General features: G+C 41.0%; 1 protein-coding gene across 3 annotated transcripts; it reads right to left on the bottom strand.

Moving 5' to 3' along the window:
• Positions 1 to 241: 241 nt before the first annotated feature.
• On the bottom strand, positions 242 to 22222 carry LOC139632557 (guanine nucleotide-binding protein G(I)/G(S)/G(O) subunit gamma-2). Of its 3 annotated transcripts, XM_071497500.1 has the most exons (6): positions 22085 to 22222; positions 21239 to 21344; positions 16712 to 16794; positions 6488 to 6566; positions 2468 to 2586; positions 242 to 1329 (listed from the first exon to the last, which is right to left on the bottom strand). In XM_071497500.1, the coding sequence occupies exons 5-6, from the start codon at positions 2552 to 2554 to the stop codon at positions 1201 to 1203; spliced, it is 216 nt and encodes a 71-aa protein (XP_071353601.1). In that variant the 5' UTR covers positions 2555 to 2586; positions 6488 to 6566; positions 16712 to 16794; positions 21239 to 21344; positions 22085 to 22222; the 3' UTR covers positions 242 to 1200. The 3 variants fall into 3 exon arrangements, with proteins under 3 accessions (XP_071353601.1, XP_071353603.1, XP_071353602.1); XM_071497502.1 differs by lacking the exon at positions 16712 to 16794 and having other exon boundaries at positions 6488 to 6564; XM_071497501.1 differs by lacking the exons at positions 21239 to 21344; positions 22085 to 22222 and having other exon boundaries at positions 6488 to 6564; positions 16711 to 16947.
• Between the last annotated feature and the right edge of the window lie 627 nt (positions 22223 to 22849).

Here is a 22849-nt window from a genome sequence, read left to right as displayed (position 1 = left end):
CCCTAAATTTAATTCAATATTTTAAAATTGTTTTTTGTTGCATATATAATATAAAAGCATCAATGTGTCAGAACCAATCTTCAGCAAACCCACCCAGGTCTTCAGCAGTGAATCATCTAAACAGTATCTGAAGACTGTGAAAGTGCTGCAGCGACTTTGTGTTTTCCCAGCCTGAAATGCAAAGCTTACAACCGTCACCAGTGTTATTTATACTTGAGAGATGTTCCTTGTCGAGTCCACATTGAATCATTCTTGTTTAATATTTGTTTGGCACTTCCATATGGAGGCTGCCCCTGTTTCATACAATCTTCACACGAAAGGAAAGAGAGACGACCGTTTGTCCATTTCATGCAATAGTTAATGATACAAACACAAACATCCAGAACTCACAGCACAGCACAGTTTACTTGCTAGTCATTTTATACAAAGAGTAGAAAGAGGGTTTGTATCTGAAGGAGACAAACTGCATCACATTTGCCAGATAGATGGTGATACACAGAGACTGAATTTCAGAAAGGTATTTGTAAAGAGAATCACAGAGTTGAATGTTTCAAACATCCCATTAAAAAAGCTCTCACTAACCTGTTGGTGTAAAAAAAAAGAAATTAAACAGAGCAGTTTCAGTAATCACGTACAATTATAGAAAGATACCAAGGTGATAGGTAAAATTGAAATAAACATAAAATAAACGACTTAAAAAAAAAAAACCCATTCCGATAATCAGGTGGCGTCTAGTGGAAGGCGTATTTTTGTTTGCTGTCCTACGGAGCTCGATCCACCCACAAACCATTTAACAGAACATTTGGAAGTCCCAGAAGAAGCACAAAATATTTTTATTCTCATTTTATCTATTTTTTGTTTTGTACACATCACAACCTGAAGACTTGTTAGGTTGACTGGTTGTCCATCACGTCTCTGGGTTATCATCATACTCCTCCACATCGTCATCATCATCATCCCTTTTGTGTCATCTAAAAGCACAGACCCCTTCAACATGCTGCAACACCCCTCAACAAAGCAATCACAACCCCTTTAATGTTTACATGTTAACTCTGTGGTTTTAATTTTTGCACTCTTTAGGTGCCGTTCGAGAAAGGGGGCGATAATCACAGTGCCCTCCTACTAGAAGATTTCTACGTATTTTGAACGTCCGCGTTCAAAGTCCCACACGGAGCAGACTGCTGAAGGGCCATGCCGGGTTTACAGGATGGCACAGAAGAACTTCTTCTCCCTGAAGGGGTTCTCTGACGCTGGCACCGGCGATAACAGGGGGTCCTCTTTGGCATGGGCTTCGCAGTATGACATTAAGTCTGCTGCTGCTTTTGACACCTGGATTTAAAACACACATATACACACTGACATTAACAGACAGTACTTGGATATTTTGGGAAACATACTTCTTTGCTCTCATCCTCAGAGTGAGATAAGAGGATGGATACAGCTCTCATGTATATGTCTATGGAATAGCTACAGCCAGCAGCCAGTTAGCTTAGCTTAGCATAAAGGCTTCAAACAGCTGGAAACAGAACCGAATAACCTCTTGTAAAAAGGCAAATTATTGGTTTTTTTAATTATTGGTCTTTGTATGAATTAAACAAATAAAATAAAAAGTGTTAATTTGTGAGCTGTAAAGTGGATTTTTGAACTCTGAGCTGATCAGGTTCTGAAAGTTGTATTAACTAATCATTTTTCATTTTAACCTTGTGCAAAGTAAATCATCAAAGTGACATCACATCAACGTCAACAAATGACATCACATCAAGAAGATTTCTCAGGTACGCTCAGACATTTAAGTGACTTCCTGTTGTAATTTGGAGCCTCAGTGCTGCTCGTAAGGATCATACTTTCATGTCATCAGCTATTTAATCACATTAAATTACTGAGCTAATCAGAGATGGAGTCAGAGATCTGGAACCCAGCTCTTGTGACTTAGCCCGTTAAATGTAAATATCATACATTTATAGTATTAATACTGACAAGAACAAAAAAGGTTAAAATGAAAAGGTAAGCATCAAGATATTTCATGAAAAACCAGCTTCTACTTTCTGATACCGAGCAATAAAAGTTGGCTCTTTTCAGCTGAATTTCAAGCCTCTAAATACTTTTTTTACAGCAGATGTTCGGACTTCTCATAGCAGGGAAACACAGATGTAATTAATAACATTAGCAATAGCTCAGTTCCCCCAGGTGTCCCAGTAAGACACTCCAGTAAGTGTGAATGTACATTAATTACCAACGTCTTGGGTAACACATATACTGAAGTGTTAATGTTGTAATTAATGTTATTAATGTGCTTTGCTGTGATGACATGAAAATATGTGGAACTGCTGGAGCTTCCTGTAAGTAAACATGTTTGAAACGAGGCATGCTCCCACCTTTATGATGTATGTTGCACGTTATTGATTACCTGCTGAACCTGAGTAAAGTTTAAAGTGTGTGCAGATTGATTCTAATCTGGTCAACTCACCTTTATCCTGTCAATGTTGGCCTCCATCTTCAGCTGCTCCACCAGCTTCCTGGCCTGTGCAATGCTGGCCGTGTTATTGCTCGCCATGGGCACTATCAGTCAGCTCTCGTGTGTTCTGTCTGCACACAGGAGAAAGACGTTTGAACATCTCAAACATTGTGGTTCACGCGCAGAGTGTCGCTGATGAGGACGAGCACTATAATATAGGAGGCGCGCGAGGAGGAGTGCTAGTAACAGATACCCTGTTTATTATCACATGCCTGAGAACACACACACAGACCACAGACACAGGCATATTATTTATGGTGTCAGTTGCTAGGCAGCCCATGACAGTGAGGGGGAGGCAGAGAAGGTGGGAGGAGAGCGAGGGGGCAGAGCTTTGTCCAGCACTATATTTAAAGTAGATAAACAGATAAGTAACTTTACTGGTTTCAGAGATGAAAACTCTTATTTTATTCTGACAATGGTGGTTTTCTTAATTCATACTAATACTTATTGACACTTCTCAGCCAGTGTCACACAAGGACACAGTGCTCTGACACTGATGTAGTTTGTTTTTCAATCCAAAGTCAGTCAGGTTACCTCTTGGGCAGCAGATGTAAAGAAAGTCCAACACTTTATCTGATGAAGCGTCAGTGAAGCGTCAGTGAAGCCAGTGTTTCCATTACAAAAATAGCAATGTTTTTATTTTTATTTTGAAAGAAGGTTTTAACTTTCACTCCAAGTTGAACCATGATTTATTGTTAGCTGACTCTTTTAAGTCCCACTTTATTCCAAAGACTCATTTTGACGGAACAATGCAGTGGCAGTGAAAGCTCCTGTCAGTTTTAGACAAAAATAGTCCCAATGACACACTAATTCTAACTGGGCTGACTGATCAATACTTTCAAACGGGACAAAAAATGATCACATTCTAGCATGTGTTTCCAGAATCCATGCTAAAAAGATTTGATGAGTGTTGTAGTGATAATAAATAAATTGTAAATGCTGCTAAAGAAAACACCGGGATCACTGCAAATAAAGAAAATAAAATGCTGCATCTTCAGGAGAAAGTTTTCCTGTCAGCTATTTGGTGCTGGGCAGGTAGCAAGGCTTATATGAGATTTACATTTTCTTTTTGTGCTGAAAACTGCTGCCTGTTGCTGTTGGAAACGATACTGATGAAGAATGGCACAGAGAGTGAACCGAAACAGTAAAGTTGTGGGCCTGAAAACCAAAACAAAGAGCGGAAAGATGCTAAAATGCTGCATAGAGCTGAGGGGAACCACAGAGTCAGACGATAATTCCCTCTTGATTTGTCAATATCAGTAACATTCGTGTTAAACAGCCATTTGATCTAAAAATATTGATTAGAGCAGCTTCGAGGTTCAAAAATTTTATGCTGGCAGTAGTTTTACAGAGTCTCAGTTTTAATGACTGTTGAACACTTCGCTCTAAATTCTCTAATCTCAGTGGGGTCAGGATGTGGTGACTGTGAAGACATATGATCACATCATTTTCATTATCATCAAACCATTCAGTGAGTCCTCTCTCCCTGGGGGAAGCGTCTGCTTTTCCTTACATTTGTCACCTGCCTGTTTTGGTTCACAGTTTTGGTTTCATGTCCTCAGTTGCTCCTCTGCCTTTTATAACCTCTTTGATTAAATGGATCAAGCTGCAGGCGCTCTAAAACAGCATCATCCTTGGTGTGTGATCAATCCTCCCCGCGCCCCCGCCCGTCCTTCATCCCTCTGTATGCTCTGTGGTACGACTCAGTGTGGGGCTGAGGCTGATCTCAGCAAGGTGCTGGAGCTGAGCGTGAATATTGATGCTCCACGGTGGCACACCTGCTCATCAGCACCGGGAAACTGCTGCAGGAGTCTCTGCTGTCACACTGACCCCATCTCAGATGACCTGATGCGCCTCATTAATTAAAACCTCGGCACAGGTTTCATTATAAAGTAGTTATTTTTGATTTAGCAATTCCATCTTGTGATCTGAACATCAACAAAATCAAATTTCTAAATACAGTATGAGGGTTAATAGACTTGTATATTACTCCTTCCCATTTTGAGAGTTACTGGAAATACTTTTAAAACACTTGTGTAAGAGAAAATTTAGAGTATTTACTTAATCCTCACGTTTTTATGGCTGAAACATCCTCCAGACTGAGCTGGAATATCTCGAACCAATGTCAGTGCAAACCAAATGACAATCTGAAGAGGATTTACGAGCTCAACCTGCAGCAGACTGTGCAGTATTAACAGTGCAATATAAACATCAGGTTTTATAGTCAGTGCAGCTGAGGGATCCTGGCTGTTCTCACTCTGAGGAGTGCTTCACCTTTTACGGTTATAGTGCTTTAATTCAAACTGAGGTAGTTGTCAAAACATCTATTCTATATCTCTTGTGTTGTTATTGAGGTCAGGTCTTAATGGAGTAAAAACTTTGGATTCCTCTTTTTATGAATGAAGTAGTAGTAGTTTTTACAACAAAATCAAGTGGCAGACCCAAATGTTACTCTGATCATTATTTCTCTATTACTTGTTTTATATTGTTTTCAAATGCAGAAGAAATATAGAATATTTAAACAAAGAAAGGACCTGTAGATCTTGTTTACACCAACTGGAAGGATTTGTGGATTATTTCCTCCCAGCAGACCCCTGGGTTCAGCGTATTGATATGTTTGTGGGGTTAAAATACAATAATCTGGGTTCCCTGTGTGGACGCCATATGCCAAATTTCCTGCACTACCTTACAATCACAGACAGAGCTCTTCAGTGTGTTTCCTTTATGTTTTCAGTTTAAAACTGAATGAAGGAATTATAAACAACTTTAAGGGAGAATTCTGCACAAATATCTTGTGATTCTTGAATGAAAACCTCAGTTTTGTCTCTCACCAAAATAGAAATGGGCCAGAGACTTACTACAGGGGCGTGACTGAAAACTCTGAGTAGAAATTAGTCTTTGTCGTGTTCCACATTGAGGCTTTAATATTGTTTCAACTCTCAGGGGAGATGTCAAAACAGGCCGGCGTATCACCAGACTATTATTGACAGGGAGAAATGTCACGCTTTAAGGTTTCTGGGATGTCTATGAAAAAGTAGGTCTTTAGTTTTTACAGAAAATAATCAGACACTGAGACAATAGCCTAGTTTGTGTGAAACTGACAGGGAGACATGACGACAATGTAAAATACATATAAGTTAATATCATAAAGGAATATGTTAAATGGTGTCTTAGGGCATGTGTCCATATGGTGTTTTTTTCTGAGTGCCAGCGTTATGAGGAGAGAGTGTATGAGGCAGCATGGAGGAGGAAAGCTGCACCCAGCGACTTTTTTCAGAGCGGTCCACCTTTTTTTGTGCAGTTAAGCTTTTGTATGGCTCTATCCTGTTTGTTTAATCTGTATAAAACAATGTGTAAAAATGACAACGTGTCTCAGTTCACTTATGTTAACAAGTGCAAACTTGGATGTGCAAAATATGTTAAATAAAAAAAAAAAAAAAAAGCAAGACATTAAAGATAACCTGTTTAGCAGAGCTGTCACTAGTGTGCGAAAATGCCACCCTGACATTTTCATATCTAGAGAGGGAGGGGTGGCACATAGCGGACTAGCTGGTACCTGGAAGGCAACTAAAAGGCTTTAAAATGAATCATAAACAGAGAATATAGTTGCTTGTCCTTTTAGCTTTAGAAGATGGTTTTGCAATTCTTTCAGGGTAGAATTTTACTGCTGCTCATCTGTATCATAAAACCTCTCGTCCTTCCTTCCTTCCTATCTGTCAGCTTCTCAAAATACCATCCTGAGATGTTGCACATGGTGTCAACATGCTGATAACGCTGTGACATCCCAGCAGGCGCTAATAAATAATGCATTCAGATGGACACGGGTCTCAACTGTGTCAGCTGTCGACGACTTTGTGGAAACTGTCACCATAAATTCAAAAACTGACCTCTGGTGCTGTAATATTATGAAACTGGCCGGTCTCTGTCTTCTCTCCTCATGCTGCATGGCCTCTTCCTCTTGTCTCGACTTACCTTGTCTGCTTACTCCTCCGCACTCTGCTCCAGTGTCTGCCTGCGGTTCAGTCAGCAGTTTGTGTCCGCCCCGCTCTCTGCAGACGGAGAGAAAGAGATAAAGAGAGTAGAAGACAGTGACATTTAGAGGCTGATCAGAGGCAGAAGCTCTTTGCGCTTTCATTCCTGCATTCCTGATAAATTACGCCGAGGCTTGTTGTGTGTGTGTATGTGGCCTCCGTCCTCTGATCACTGTGTCAGAATGTCACAGCGTGCAAACACAACAAACTACAGAAGGAAATCAACAACAAACAAATAAATTTATGGTTTTAAAGGAATAGTTCCACATTTTTGGGAAATGCACTCACTTTCTTTTTATGCCAAAAGTTACATAAGAATATTGATACCACTCCTATGTCTGTACAGTCAACATGAAACTACAATTAGTTTAGCATAAAGCCTCCTGTATCTGTCTGTTAAATATGAAGCTACAGCCAGCAGCTGATTATTTTAGCTTAGCATAATGACTGAGTTATGTGCTGAACTATTTCAGGAAGTCATTGCTCTTGGCAAGGAAACAGTCTGCAATAAAACCACCTGTAATACCACAGCTTTTCATAGCTACGGTTACAATTCGCATTTTGTATGGATTAAAGAAATGACATTATGTGTTTATTTGTGAGCAGTGGATTTTGATACCTTTGGACAGAGCTAGCCGTTTCCAGCCCTTATCCTAAGCTAAGCTAACTTGCTGCTAAGTCCAGCTGTATATTGAATGTACAGAGATCAGTGTCATATCAATCGTCTCATCTAACTCTTAGCAAGAAAGTGTGTAAGTGTATATCCCAAAATGTCAAACTATTCCTTGAAGTTGAGCTTCTGTCCGTGTTGACCTATTCACCTCTCCTCTTCTTTCTTTCCATTTGCCCCTCCATCTCTCACTCTCTGGTCCAACAGATTTGTTCTTAATGCATCTGTGACTCTGCAGCTCGGTTTTCTGCTGCTTCTGATAAATGGGCCAATTACCCTGCATGAGCAGATCTGCAGAGGAAGGGAATTCCACCCATCGTAAATCATGGCAGCACACAACGTAAAAGCAACGTTACAGTGAGGCATCCATTAACAAAACCTTGCCAACAGCGGCCAAAGCCCTGAGCCGGAGTATTGTAGAGACACTGAAACTGCTTAGATTTTAAAAAACAAATAAAAAAGAGAGCAGGAGCTCTTTCTGCGGTGCACTGTCACCAGACCTTAATCACGAGCCATTAATCTACACTGTTGCACTGTGTTATGCAAGACATACAATAACTTAATCAGTGCAGTGATTCTTAAACTATTCTGCGGAGCAAGACTGTCTTGCAGGTTTATATAAGAAAGGATATTACTGTCATAAATTCAAATTTTTGAATGGAAAACACAAAATCAGGTCAGAAAATCGAAATTGATATTTTCCTAATTACTAATTGATTAATTGACTGTTGCAGGTCTAGTTTAAGGTCTAAAAACAACCGACTATAGAAGAACTTCACTGTATAAAATGACAAAAGTTTGACTTAAAACAGTAATTTTCTTATCGAAGACGACGTCAGGGAGATTATGAGTTTGAGCCCATGTTGGAACAGTTCTGGATACTTGTACGTGCTGCAGACACAGACACATTTCACCAGAACTCTGACTGTTTTAGGAGTCTTATACCACATGCAGGGAATATGAAATATTATTGCTGAGGGCAGGGAAGATGACAAACAGTCACAGTCACGTTACCTGTAACTTACGAGCAAGTTTTATTTGCTCAGAGTGTGTGCTCACTCTCAGACATCCGGCTCATCACTCATCAGACTCACATTTACATTTGGGAGTTTCTCAGGAAAAATGAACAACTGTCTGTTGAGTGCTGCTGGTTTGGAGGCAGTGGAGATATGAAAGGCAACGGGTTTATCATCGTGGGGTGTTTTTGCTTCCACTGAATTTCCTGTTCTGAAATGTGTAGAACCATATTGTACAGTTTGTGCAGAATGTTTAAAGGACCAATAGCCGTGGTTTTAGCCTGATTTAGTATCTACCCAACAATACAGCTAACCATTCTGTAGACTATGCTGCTTGTGTTTTTGAAATGTAATGTTCTTTGTCTACCACTGCTGGCATCTACTGGTTTCCATTCATTTCCACACATTGTAAAAATCCATTAGTGCACTTATGAAACTTGCTTGAGTTGTGTAATCCATCTCTTTGAGCAGCAAGTTTGCATTCAATTGTATCAAAGTCACACCATCATTAGGACGTAATGCAGTGCAGTTTGTTTAAATCAATCTGTATTGATCAAGCTGCAATCATAATGCAACAGTTTTAACTGTGATGGATCACACAGCTCAAGCAAGCTCCAAAGTCTCCTAATGGATGTTCACATTATACAGAAAATAATGGAAAACGATGTCTGCCTGCTACATCTAAAAGTCTAAACGTGTATAGCATGCATCTGAGATTCAATGTTTGATCAGGCAAAGATTGTTTGTAGTTAAATGTGTATTTAGTGATTTTATGGCCACTTGGGGGCAGTGGAAACAACTTTTATAGTTCACGTGGCACACCTATTAGCAAACAGCTGCCTAGCTACACATCACATAGGTGCAAAACAACACTATCAGTCATGTTGAGTGGTGTTTACAGTCAGCTGATGAATGTAGATCCAATATGCACTATCTTTATAGCTGTTTTTGGTCTCCACCAACCCCTGGGGAAAATATTTGTCTCTTTAGCTGTGAAATGCTCCATAATGTTCATTAACTAGTTGCTAAAGTTTGTTGTTTGGTGCTGGGCAGGTAGTGTGCAGAAATTACTGAACCAAAACAGTAACACTGTGAGCTGTAAAACCAAGAAAACTGAGCTGGAAGACACTAAAGACACTGGTTATCTGTGGGTTCATCACCCCGAGTGTAACCTTTCCCATATGAGCAGTCATGTGATCCATAAAAACACTGATTAGTTATTCAAATTTAATGTTTTGTAGGAGTGGTCCTTGGTTCTTTGCAGTTTTCACATTTCAGTGTAGAAAAAAAGAGGATTTGTGTTATGGCGTTTCAAGTCGTACACTGAAGCAGCACCAAAGTGTCAGCGTGATATCAAATCCAGGTCATGACTGCAGTCTAACTTCTTTCACTGTTTTTTTTTCCAGGTCTCAGATCAGTTTACTGTATACTGTAAAAAAAGTCAGCAGCAAGCTCAGGGGATGAGAGACAGAGTTAAAACAAAGAGAGCAGGCAATTTTTTCTTCTTTTATCTTAATGCTTTGGCAATATTGTTCTCTGCTTTATGCTGGTGAAACATCTTGGAGTGAACTGCAAAGATGCATTATGGGATGTGACTGGTGATCCATTTCTCTCCTGTGTTCCAGCCTTCTGCTTCCCATCCCTCCCTCCGTGGCCGACAGGTGTTCATTGATGGGACTGAAACACCCCCAGCATGCTCCGTCCTGCTGCTAACACCACCGAATCAATCTGACCCCCTCCGCCATCCTTCCCCTGCCATTTGGAGCTGTTTTGAACACCTTCCTCCGGGGTTTTCGGGGGGTCTGTGTTCGTGACGAGGCCCTCCACAGATGTGATTATAGCTGCTGCTAGACTCTGGGTGTCGCTGACTTAAAGGGTGATTAAGCGCCGCAGGAAACATCCTGGCGAGGAAAATATAATTCCTGGCCTGTCGAGAGTGACGATCTCTCACGTACTCCCACACACGCTGGCTCTCGGCTCGGCTCTCCCTCCCCCTTTCTCTTTCTGTAGTGCACACCTTATTATCCTGTCTTTTTTTCCTTTACACCATCCAAAGAGAGAAATTAAGGCGGCCAGGCAGGGAGTGTTCTGTCCTCTGTGATGCCCAGGGTGTGAAATCAGAGCGTGGTAATTAAAAATCTGTCCCTGGCTCAGCCATCTGGACCCTGGAGAGCCAGCGATTAACCTGCGAGGGTCTGCAGGGACTCAGAGGAGGCAGGATGGGACCCCTGCTCAGAAACAACTGGGGCTAAGTTTTGAGGGCAACATAAGCCTCGTGTATATGAGAAGTGATGCTCAACTGACCCTTTGCTAAGTCCTGTGCCCAAAAGTTACTTCTGCTGAACTTGTCCACATTTCCATCCTTGCATGATACGTTCTGTAGTCTACATATGATATACCTCACAAATTTACCCTGGAAATTCTGAGTAATTATTGAGGAAAGTGTCGTTGATTTTAGGCAGACAAAAGAAAATTCCCGTGTCTTGCTGGTGACGGCTGAAATGAGTAGCTAATGTTTCCAGCTCATGATTACATACATAATGGTAAAAGACTGAGGCTAAAGCTGTGTGTCCCAAGCAGACAATCACTGTCCTCAACAGCTGATGAGCCATGATTCACATATAGACGATGAAACAGCGTTGTTCTTGTATTGCAGTATCAAGTTAGTCCTTGAAGTACAAGAAAAATGTGAGATCAGACTATTACTTCATTCTAACATAACCCTGTTTAGCTGCATAGCTAATTACTGAGTGAAACATATGTGTTTTTCAAACAGTATGTTTCACAGTTTCACAAGAGAATATGCTTTTTAAAATGAGGACAAACCGATGTGTCTGTTAATTATAACGTTGTCTCAGGTAACGTTGGTTTGGGCTGCTGGAGTGTAATTTACCCAAATCTATGTCAGAACAGGAGAGATCTGCTAACAATATCCTCAACTCAGATACCACCCAGGACCAGCTTCACCACAGTGACAAAATACTTCACAGTGGGTGTGCTGGCTGTGAAGACTCTTATAATATAACTTGTGAACCCACAAACACATGGAGTCAGTTGATGATGTGCTCCTTGGCCGTGGAACTAATGGTTGGTCACGACTGTAGGTAGTAAGCTAGTTAATTAGGCATGCTAACAACTGCAGTTTACATTAGAGCAGACAAACACACAGTTACATTTCTGCTGTGATGAGTAAATGATTTACAACATTTCAGCCTGTTGAGAAGTCCAAACCTCGACTGGCCTGCTGGGTCCAGTTCCGGTTACCATGTTTGGACCTCTACCGTTCATTGGAGGTTTTAAATGAATGGTTGACTAATGGATGAAAAAAAGCTTAGACAGAAAAAAGTTGGGTTTTTTTTATAATTTGAGGGAACTGACCCTATTGCTGCTTTGTTTATCACACAAAAAACCTCCTGACTCCAGTTGTTACTGTAAAAGCTGACATGGTCCTTTCCTGTGCTGAGTGAGTCGTTTCTTTTTTGTGTTTTACTACAAAACCCACAAAATGAATCCAGAACCACGCTGCAGATTTTCAGAAATACAAAGCTGTTTATCATTTCTTAAAAAAAACATGGCAGAGGAGCATGAGCATGCAAAAGCGCTCACGCCCGTGCAGACAGTTCAGTCATCAGAGCCCTCACAGTGGGACTGAGTGACTGTACCATCCTCAGTGTGTCATAGGACAATGAGGTACACTCTGCGATGTCACTGTGAAACAAGAGGCAGTGAAGGGCACACTCAGCTCAACAAAGATTTACAGAGTTGTAAACAGATAGGAGAGGTTGCACAGAATGGGAAAAAAACATAAAAGCTGGAAATAGGAATAAAGTTTATCAGGAAGATAAAAGAGACCGACATGCGGTGGTAATATCTTCTTCCAGAGAGGCTTTTACAGCTACCGCAGCAAGGAGAAGTAATATAAAACTGACCTCCGGAGTTATTAATGAACACGATCAAGAGGATATTGACTCTTGAATGTAATATAGCACAGATCCCTGCCCTTGAATAGGAGAAAGGACACAGATCTCTCTGCACACAAACACAAAGAGAAAGAGATGGGACACAGAGAGCAGAGCTGTCAGGCCTCGATCGTCTGGGGAGATGACGCTGAGTGTGACAGCTGAGCCTCCTTCAACGTCACTATTTCTGAACATGCAGAGCTTTGAGCTGCACTCTGGCCTAGACCTGGACCTGGCCTCCAGGATCACATCACAACAGCCTCCACCATCCATTCAACAAGAAGATGGAACATATGGAACAGTTTAGTGTGTCCTAGAGGTCGTCTTTTCTTCAATCAGATTAATAACATGTTAAAAGACTAGATACTAAATTAGGTAATAAAAACAAACATTATGAAAATAAACCCCTCATATTTACAGTTTGAAGTATACTTTTCACTGTACTGCAGTGTTGTTATCTGTGGAACACTGACATAGTTGCATGCTTTAATATATCTTGAAACGAGATAACAAATAATGTACATTATTAATAGTATACTAGCAACCGCAGAAGTAGAGATAGTTCATCCGCTTCCTCTTCTTACTTCTTCTTGTCTCATTTATAAATGTCTTTTAGATCCACATCTGTCATTTAAAGTCATGTTTTGAAGTTCTGTTCTGCCTGTCTACAATTGTCAATTTTGTTTTTGTTTATGCCGAAAGTAACTTTTTTGTCTCTGCCAACTTGTATCAGTGTAAATGTAATGTAAATATCTACTATACCAATTCTAATTTTCATAGAGATAGATGTAATTGATGTGTGCAAATAGAGTCCTAAGTAGAAAATCCTATTATCCCCTTACATTTAGTATCTACAGCATGTTAGTAAGATTACGGTGCATCTCCTACCCTGAGTCATGTTTTTTTATTTATAACTATAATAGTACCTCAGTGGTTTGGATCCATAGTGTATGTGGGAAGGAGGTTTGTGGTTTTGTTTCATTCATGACTTAAAAAAAGAAAAATGAAAGCACCTGAAAACTGTTTCAAATCTTCAGTATTTTCATAAAATATTAATAAAATAAAATACTTGTGCCTGAATAAGAGCTGGTGCTGGTACCGCTCCAAAATGAACACTAATACAATTAATCCAGTTCATTTTAATGGAGCTATTCAGTTTGTATCTGGTTTCACCTCGTGCTGCTGCCTCTCAGTCAGACCACCACCACCCATGACCATTCGATTACCCCAGACATCTGTGCCACCCCCAACATGCTCTACCCATCCTGCCATCTTAGAGGCTGTGGTGTATGCACATGTATGCATATATGTGTGTGTGTGTGTGTGTGCGTGTGCGTGTGTGTGTGTGTGTTGAGGGTTAATCTAGGTCCCAGAAGGGGGGAAGTGAGAAGGCAGTGGCCCAGGAAATGATGCATCCCCTGGGAGTCAAGGAGGCAGCAGGGAGGATGCTTATTGCTCCAGGGAGTGCAAATGTGGTCTATTATGTTTATTAAATCAAACGATCAAGGCCCGGCATGTTTCTTCTTTGTTAGATTAAAGCAGTGACCAAGTGGTTTTCTTTTCCTCAAACGTTTAAAGACTTGTGCTTAAAACCTTTGATAGGTGTGTTACATAACATCAGTACATTCAGTGGGGTAGAAACAATGTGTAACATTGCTGTCACAGGAACAGTTACATAGCTTTGGAAGCATATTAAAAAAAACAAAAAAACACATGCTTTTGTGTGACCAGGGTGGAAAATTTACACCAGCCACCAGCCAAACAACACTGGTGAATTTTGGTTTTGACTGAGAGGGTTGTTTTAAATTCCCCTGGCCACTTGGGCAAGAAACCAACCATTGTGTGGAGCTTCTTTTCCACTCTGGAAATCATATTCGGAAGTGGCTGGTGTGGTGGCCCAGTTTTTAAGGATAACTTCCTGCCCTGTGTCACAAATGATAGTTTTACCATCTTTTGTATACATTAAGATCTCTTCCCCATGCTTTAACTGTGAGGAATCAGCAGGATTTTTGCATTTGCATTTGAGTGAGGAGGCATAAACATACTTTTCCTCTGGAATCAATCAGCATGCCAAGAATAACACAGCCAGACTCCTGGGCTGTTAACAATATTACAAACATCCGGGCTTGTTTAGATTCTGCTGAGAGTGTGAGTGTGCTCCTTGGAGAGTTTCAGACCCTGAGTTGTTCTAAATGGCTGAAAAGTAATGAAAGTGTATCTGCTTTAAGGAGGATACTGCGTGCCATAGATTTCATCCAAACTGTCAAAAACAGAGTATTTGTCAAAGCATTTAGACCTAAAAAACTTCTAATGCAAGTTGCTACAGATCACTTGTGTCTAACTACTGATTTGTCCTCAAGCACCTGAGACCTTACTTCAGACTTGGTTGGACAAGACTTGAGGCCTGATTTATTTGAGACGTAACTCCCTAAGGAACTGACTTGAGACTTGACAAGAAAAATATTCAAGCCTTCTTTTTTTTAACTTATCTGGAACAGACTTGTGACTTGATTTGTACTTGTCCCCAAAGACATAAAACTGCTCTGAGTCTTGACTTAAGTTGGACTTTCCCTCGAGACTTTGAGACTTGATCTGAGTCCTGATTGGACCAGATGGGCCAAAAGACCCAAAAACATCTTTGCAGGACCTGAGACTTGGTCCTGAGTCAGATTTAAGTCACAAAAGTCAGGACTTGAGACTTGTCTCACGTTTTACCCTCAATGACTCGATACTTGTTTGAGCAACACTTAAAAAAGGCTTAAAATAGAGCTTGTATAATAACTTATATATAATTCAGAAACATTCGACTCTCAAATTTTGCCAATGTGGACCTAAAACCTGGCCTAAGACTTGATCATGCAACACTAGAGATGTGACTTAGTGCAGCGAGGCTTTGGACTTTTACTTCCTAAAGACTTGACAAGAAAGAAAAAAATTCAGGTTGCATCTTTTGACTTGACAGGCTTAACACTTGATTTGGGTTTTCCTCAAAAGCCCTATGAACAGCTCTGGACACTTTATAGTGTATATTATAGTGTACTATATAGACCAACCACAGCACGCTTGAATAAGCTTAAAAACCTAAATCAACACTGTTAGACGCAAACAGGTGCAGCGAGTACAAAGGTCAAACCTTCAGCGCAGCATCGTCCTTCTACCTCATGTTACCTTCCATCTGAATCTCTCTACATCTGAGACACACGTTAGTCCGATTAAAGTTTCATAAATGCTTCTAGTTCACAGAGAGATGACTTCAACCAGAAAGATGCTTTTGGGAAGCCCAGCCCTGTGGAGAGTTCCTCACACTTTGGCCTGAAATAGAGGGACTGTTTTAGTTGAAGACTGTGAAGGGAGTGGAGAGGTCAAAGTGGTTAATAAAGTGTATATGGCTGCTCATTTTCCCTTATTCTTCTCCATTACTCCTCCCCTTCTCCCTCTCTACTTTCTGGAGTGCTCAATGCTTTCCATTGTGTTCAAGGTTTTTTATGTTTCTTGTGTAACGTTGGACACTTTGTGAACCTCTCTTGTAGCCTCAACACTGACACGTGTGAAACAATCTGTGGCCTTGGAGCAGCTTGGCTTCAAGATACAGTAGGAGCCGCCTGGACGTAAGCACTTGCGTAATTCTGACTTGCTGCGTGCATTTGTAAGAGGCCTGGATGTGTAACACACAACCAAAAACACAATTGGATGATTTAATGTGAGTTGTACATGACGATGGCCTCGCATGATGAGCTAAGAGTGGAAAAAACAGCACATCTGTGTTCGTATTCTCAGTTTTCCTGCAAATGCATGACACTGTCAGCAATGGTATCTGTCTGTGAGCAACATAAAAACACCAACCTCACCCCTCCTCCTCCACCTCCTCCTCCTCCTCTCCCAGCCATCTGCCTGATACAACTACTACATGGAGCTTGTGTGTGGTTGACTGCTCTATCCTCACGATATAGAGGGCGAGAGGGTTGAGAATGACTGGAAAACCTCACAGGAGGCTTGTGGGATTCCTCCCTGGTTTTCTGGTGCCTCTGTCTTTAGCATCCCCTTCTGTGTGCCACATCCCCTGTTTTTCATCTGTCTCGTTTTCATTCTCCCTGCTCGTGCAAATATCCCTTTGAAACAGATGCCCTTAATTCCTCTGGCTCCACATTATAAGATCTGCCCAATCCTGAGGGAAGAAGGAGGGAGAAAGGAGCAAGAGAGCCCATTCTCTTATTTCCCTCACATATACACATGTATGAAAGGTGGAAAGAGATGGGGGAAAATAAAGCAGCAGCTCACCTCAGAGTGAGGAGGTTTTGAGAGATTTTAGTGGGAGGAGGGGATTCCATGATGTAAACCAGCCAGCAGCATCAATCTCGCCCCTCGAGCGCTGACAAAATGACAGCGTGGATATGAAAACCCCCCCCTCCTCCTCTGGAACACACCCTGTCTTGGATGAAATTAACCCAGATGCCACCAAAACAGAAAGACATAAATAATACCTGCCCCCAAAAATGTATAAAGAAAAAAAAAATCCTACCTTTTTTTGTGTGTGTGCTCTGCTCCCGTGATGCCAAAATGCATCCAGTCCTGTGGAGTAGTATCCACGCGATTTCCCCTCTTTCTGTTACACACAAACACACACACAGTCTGTCAGCAAGGCAGGCGAGTACATCCACACACTCAGCACACACTTCACTCTCTGTGTGCCTCTCCCTTTCTCTCTCTCTCTCTGCTCCAGCTGAGATCCTCCCTGCCTCCCTCCTCACTGCTGCTCTGAGTCTCCACCCTTTAGCCAAATGCTCAGGCTGCAAGAAACTACCCACCTCCTCCTCCTTCTCTTCTTTTCCTCCTCCCTCCCTCTCTCTGTCTTCTCTTTACTCCTATAAGGACACACTCCCTCCGTCTCCCAGAGGTCCACAGGAAAAGCCTTAACTGTCTCTCTAAACACCTACGGTAAACAAATGCATACCAGGACAGCTGACAGTCTGGACTAGCTGGATTTCCATCTTGATAAATATTCATACTGGTCCCTAATTAGGTTTCAGCTGCTAATTTTCCTCTTTCTTAACTCGCATTTCACATGTTTTGCTACTGTAGATGAATCCAGACATTGCATGAGAAACATTAATTCAACCCTCAACAACAACAACACCCTGCATTGCTCACATGACATATGACAGGGTTGAGGCTTTAGACCACTTGCACATTACAGTGCACCATCAAAGATTTCAACAAAAAAAGAAACTGTGTCCCAGCAACTATACACCAAAGCTGGAACAACACACATAAACAGAAGTGTGCTGCACACGTTGCTCTTTCACATCTGGGTGGTTATGTACAGAGGATTTTCTGCACGTACAGGATGCATTCAATTAGAGCGAGATCAACAAGATCAAGTGTGCCATGTGTGCATGCAGCTGGTGTGTATGTGAGAGGGAGCGTTACCTTAACTGAGCAGATTATGTTTTTGGTTGCATATGTTTGCATATGTTGATGTGTCTGTAGGCAGGATGTTAACACATTTAAGTCCAATCTTATGAAACGGATATGGTACAGATAAGGTACAGATATGCTACACCTTATACAGGGGCAGTGGAGATGCCAGTGTCAGACAAACTGGTCCAGACTGAAACAAGATGGATTGCCAAGAAAATTTGTACAGACATGGATCATGGACCCCAGAGGATGAAGCCTATTGACTTTAGTGATACCTTGACTTCTCTAGTGCCACCACAAGGTTGACAGTTTTGATTTTCAGTGCAATATTTAACAAAGTGTTAGCTTAATTGTCAGGGAATTTGGTGCAGACATTGTTATTGTATGTACTTTAGTTCACATCTTGAGCTAGAGGCAGATTAAACATTTCTAAATATTTTCAATTATTAAAAAAACGAAACATTTAAAAGGGTTGCACACTATCTAAGCACTTCCTAGTCTATGAGTTTTGTGTTGTATATTTCTGATGATATGCATGTGTTATCGTGCACACTTGTGTTAGTATGAGCATACTGTACTTTCTGCTTTCATGCATGTGTGCTCTTTGCCTGCAGGTAAACTCAGCTAACGTTACTCATCTTCGCCCTGCTGTCTCAACCAAGTGTCACGTTTTCTGTGAATCACATTTTCCTCAGCACCATTCATGCAGATGTTATTCTCCTTGAACCTTACAGTAGCAGCACACATTCAGGGAGAGACAGAGAGCGCGGAGGAGGAGGAAAATAGAGAATTAGTGAGTCATGGTTCCTGTGGAGGTGAATACAGGAAGCCTTTGTCACCAGGATACCACAGTGATGGGTAATAGCCCTTCCTGGGTCCACTAAGCCAGGTTTTCCCAACTTTTGTCTTGATGTGCTCCTACAGGCCCGATCAGAAGTTCATTGGCACCATATGTCATTTTTCATATGTTCTTATCATGGATTGTGAACTAGATGCCATTATTATTATCTATATGTAAAAAATTCCATACAATTTAATTGAAAAGTTGCAAGTTTGTATTCATACCACTTGGATTGGCAGAAATGAGACATTTCAACCCTTAGCTTTGTTACTTTTGGCAACATATTTTACCCATTTAATCATTACTTTTAGCTAATTATCTCCATAGAGGTGGGAGTGTGCTGACATGCAGCCGCATGGTGCAAAAGGTGCAGGAGAGATGACGTTGAGAGATTGAACTATGAATGCAGGTTTGGATACCCAAATAGTGAACGAAAAGATGATTCACAGACTCAAGAAGCTTGGCAGGAGAGGAATTTTCCAACATGTCAATGATCTCAAACAGGCTGCAAAAATCATGCAACGGCTTTCAAAGAAGAAAAAAGTGAGAGCTATACCCTGGCCAAGTATGTCCCCTGACTTGAATCCAAGAAAACCTTTGGAGTATTTTAAAGTGGAAGGTAGAGCAACAAACCCCCTCGAGAAAAGTGCAGCTTGGCAGAACATCTCTCCACAGATTCGTGTTAGACTGTGGAGATTTTAGTGTTACTGACCAGAGACGTGCTCAGTGTTGTTATACACTGCATTTTAATTGTTTATCCATTAGCCTACTTTTAGCTAACTATTTATTCATTACTTTTATCTAACGTTTTAAAATAAAGTTTATCTGTTAGCTGATGTTTAGCTAATTATTTCAACCATTCATTGAGCTTTCCTCTTCCCCGTGGCAGGAAGCCTGGTTGAAAATCATTGCCCTCTGCTACTGTATGTTATGGCCTTGTTGAACATCAGCACTGACAGTAACAGTGAGACCCCTCCCTCCCTCCCTCCATCACCAGAGAGGAGATAAATCCAGAGATTTGTTTATTTGTAATCTGATTACTATGTTTTATTATCGGCTCTGGGGATCATCTCTGAACCTTGTGGTGTCAGTGCAGCTGTTTTGGTTAATAGGCTGGTTTATTATGTGCTGTTAATCCACCTCTAAGAGGACATGGGCAGATGTGGTGTCTTCAGACTTGGTATCAGTAAAAGTGCCTTTTCTGGTGGAATTAATAGAGCTGTTTTGTATCACGGTGGCGCTGAATTGCAGTCGGCTTTTGAGGAACTGGGAGAAACTGCCCTGGATTCATATCAAACGTATTTTTAGGGTTTAATGAGCCCAATGTTATAAGATTTTCTCTACCAGCAAAGAAGAGCGTAAACCATCATGACAATGTTGATTTTGTGTGAGGGGGAGGAAGAGGATGAAGGATGCTTGAATGATCATGTACATGTATTGTGTGTGTGTGTGTGTGTGTGTGTTTGTGTGCATGAGGGGTGGGGTTATCACGACTGGCGGGGGAAGGGCCTGGATTTCATTTCTGATTTGCGACCATCTGGCTCCTCCAGGCAGCTGCTGGCCCGAGCCGAGCAGAGCCGCCCCGCCTGTCCTGCCCCAATGCCCCATGGGATTTACAGAGAGGTCACCACTACTGTTGGAGACACACTGTCACCTAATGCTCTCAAACAATCGGCTCAAACGATTGCCCACACACACACATACCCACTCATAGATCAGAAGATAAAATGTATGTACAAAGGATGCAAATGGAGGAGACTTGTAGAAAGCTGACTGCAAGATGACAAACATAAAGTGTAAGAATGGGTCTTAATGGAGCAGATCAAATCATTATTTCAGCCTTTCTTCATGATTTAAGTATTGGAAGTGTACTGTAATTATTGACCTCCGTTGTTTTTAAACACAAAAAACCACCCCGTGAAAATGGTCTGAGCCGAGCTACACCTAATTCAACGAGACAGAAGAAAGGAGAGGGAGGAGGGGGTGGTGACAGAAAGAGAGAATGGATTTCCCCCTCTGTGTTGCCATGGCGACAGCAGTGGATGGTGGATGACTGATTTCCTGTACAGCTGTGGAGCTCGGAGAGGAGAGAGAGGGGAGAGACACGTTATCTGTGTCGGAGGAAGGAGGTGGAGCTCGCTGAGGAAAGCATCCATGTTTTGTCTTAAACTGTACATCAGTCTCTTTGTGGCGATCAGTGTTTCTGCCTTGATGTTGCATATTTGGCTCTCTCTATTATCAAGGATTGTTAGTAATATAGAGTTAAAGTGAGACTAGAAACCTCCAGGTTTGTTCCAGAAGTAACAAAACCTCATTTAAAATCCCACTGACATTTGTGGTATTACTACTTTTACCTAAGAAAATGGTCTGAATACCACTGAGGAAAGGCCTCAGAAAATGTATTCAGATACTTCACTTCAGTAAAAATACCAATAACACTATGCAAAGTACTCAACTACAAATAAATGTTTTGAATTTTAAATTCTGCAAATCAAGACATGCTGTTAGAAAAATGTCTTTAGAGTATTCAATAGTGGCATTGCAGCATTTTTCTGTTATAGTTATAAAAAAAATCATGTTTAAACGTATAATTTAAGTCTGAAGAGGAACCAGTAACTAAAGCTGTGAAATACACTGTACTGAAATAAAAAGTACAATACTTTGCTCTGAAATAAAGAAATTAAGAGTAGAAGGATAAAGTAGCATAGTGTGTGTATGTGTGTGTGTATACAAGAAAATTAAAGAAACAGCACAAACATGAAATAATCTCAATACAATATGCACTTACTTGGTAGTTCCACAGCTTTCAACCACATCTAGTGACCTTCCTCGGTAGACAGAGTTGCTACGTAGTGCAGGGGGATGTTCTGCCCGACAAAGACAGCGAGCAGATCCTACAGAAACAATGAAGTAGAGAAACAATGTTGAAGGTTTTCAGGCTGGCCACCAAGATAACATACAAGACAGCCACAGCTGCTGCCACTCTTTGCTATAACTGTTGTTTAATGCTAATACTCAGGGCAAAAAAACTGAGAATATATGAGACATTTCACACATTTTCCACAAATCTACCAGGGCCACAAATCTGCTCCATATCCACAGAGCTGATCCAGAAGCTGTCTTTATTATGTATTCTAGAGATATAATTACATTAAGTTATCAGCATGGAAACAATGTGTTTCTGTTTAGATTCAGTCTGTTGACTATTTTTGTGACTATCTGCTCTAAACAAAGCACAAAATCTATTAAAAGTTCAAATAGCACAAATATGTACAAGTTATTTAAAGTGAAACTGCACAGTCATCCTAAAGCGCCGCAGGCGGGTTAACGCAGGTAAATAGTCTGCGCCAACAAATGGGAACAAATTTATTTTACCTTAGCGCTACTTGAAAATAAAATTATACATGGTCAGGAATATAAATCACTCATCGCAAAAGAAAATAACTAAAACACAGATAAATAGAAACGAGGTGTCCGTTAAAATCTGCTCTACTTTTTCCATAGCTAACCGTCGTTAGCTTGCGGCTAACGGTCGCTTGTTCTGTGAAAAGTGCAAATACATATAAATCAGCTCACTTCGTCTTGTAAAACATATGAAAACAACACAACATAATTCCACTGAAACTCCACTTACAGACAGTTGAAGTTCTCCCTTTACAGAATGAAATAAAATCCTAATATTTTTTCCGCTTTGTGTCAACCTGAGGCGGCCCGGGTCAGAACACGTCACGGATGACCTCAGGTCAAAGGTCAACATGTGACGGAAACTGACTGACGGCAGGGAGGCCATTTTATTTACAGCTAAATTATCTTAATTGTTAAATGTTCCTCTTGATAGAGGCCACGGGCAGACCTTCACAAAAAAATAAAAAATAAAATAAAATAAATTTAAAAAATGCAAATCATAAAAAAAAAGAAGAAGTAGCCATAAACCTGGCAACTCAGGTCTGCTTTTTTCCTCCTGTCATCATCAAAGGGAAATCTAGGTTAATCAGTTTAAGTATTTGGAATCAACCCTGGATAATAAGCTTACTTTCAACACCAACACTGAATTCAAACTTTTTACTTTTTCTGTGTTGGGATTTTTGTCAGATCAGACCTTGCCAAAGCAGAGAAAAAAGGAAAGTCAGTACTGGACGAAGGAAAGGAACAAATAATCATTTCAATCTGAGCTTGAGACACAAAGGACATGAGTTTAGCAGCGTCCCTCGGCTGCAGGAACTAACAGGAATAAATCCAACACTTCACATATGGTTCAAGAGTCAATGATCTGATCAATAGCGTCACTGAGATTTACGAGGGGAGATGAGGAGGAGGAGGAGGAGAGGGAGCCAAGAGTTTCCTTCGCTTTAGGGACAGCAAGGCCAGCTGGAGCACAGGACTCATGTTTGATCAGCAC

The sequence above is a fragment of the Trachinotus anak genome, unplaced genomic scaffold, assembly GCF_046630095.1.
Source record: "Trachinotus anak isolate AG129_WGS33_773 ecotype Australia unplaced genomic scaffold, CSIRO_AGI_Tana_v1 ptg000015l, whole genome shotgun sequence".
NCBI lineage: Eukaryota > Metazoa > Chordata > Actinopteri > Carangiformes > Carangidae > Trachinotus > Trachinotus anak.
This window is presented reverse-complemented; position numbering and strand designations above follow the sequence as displayed.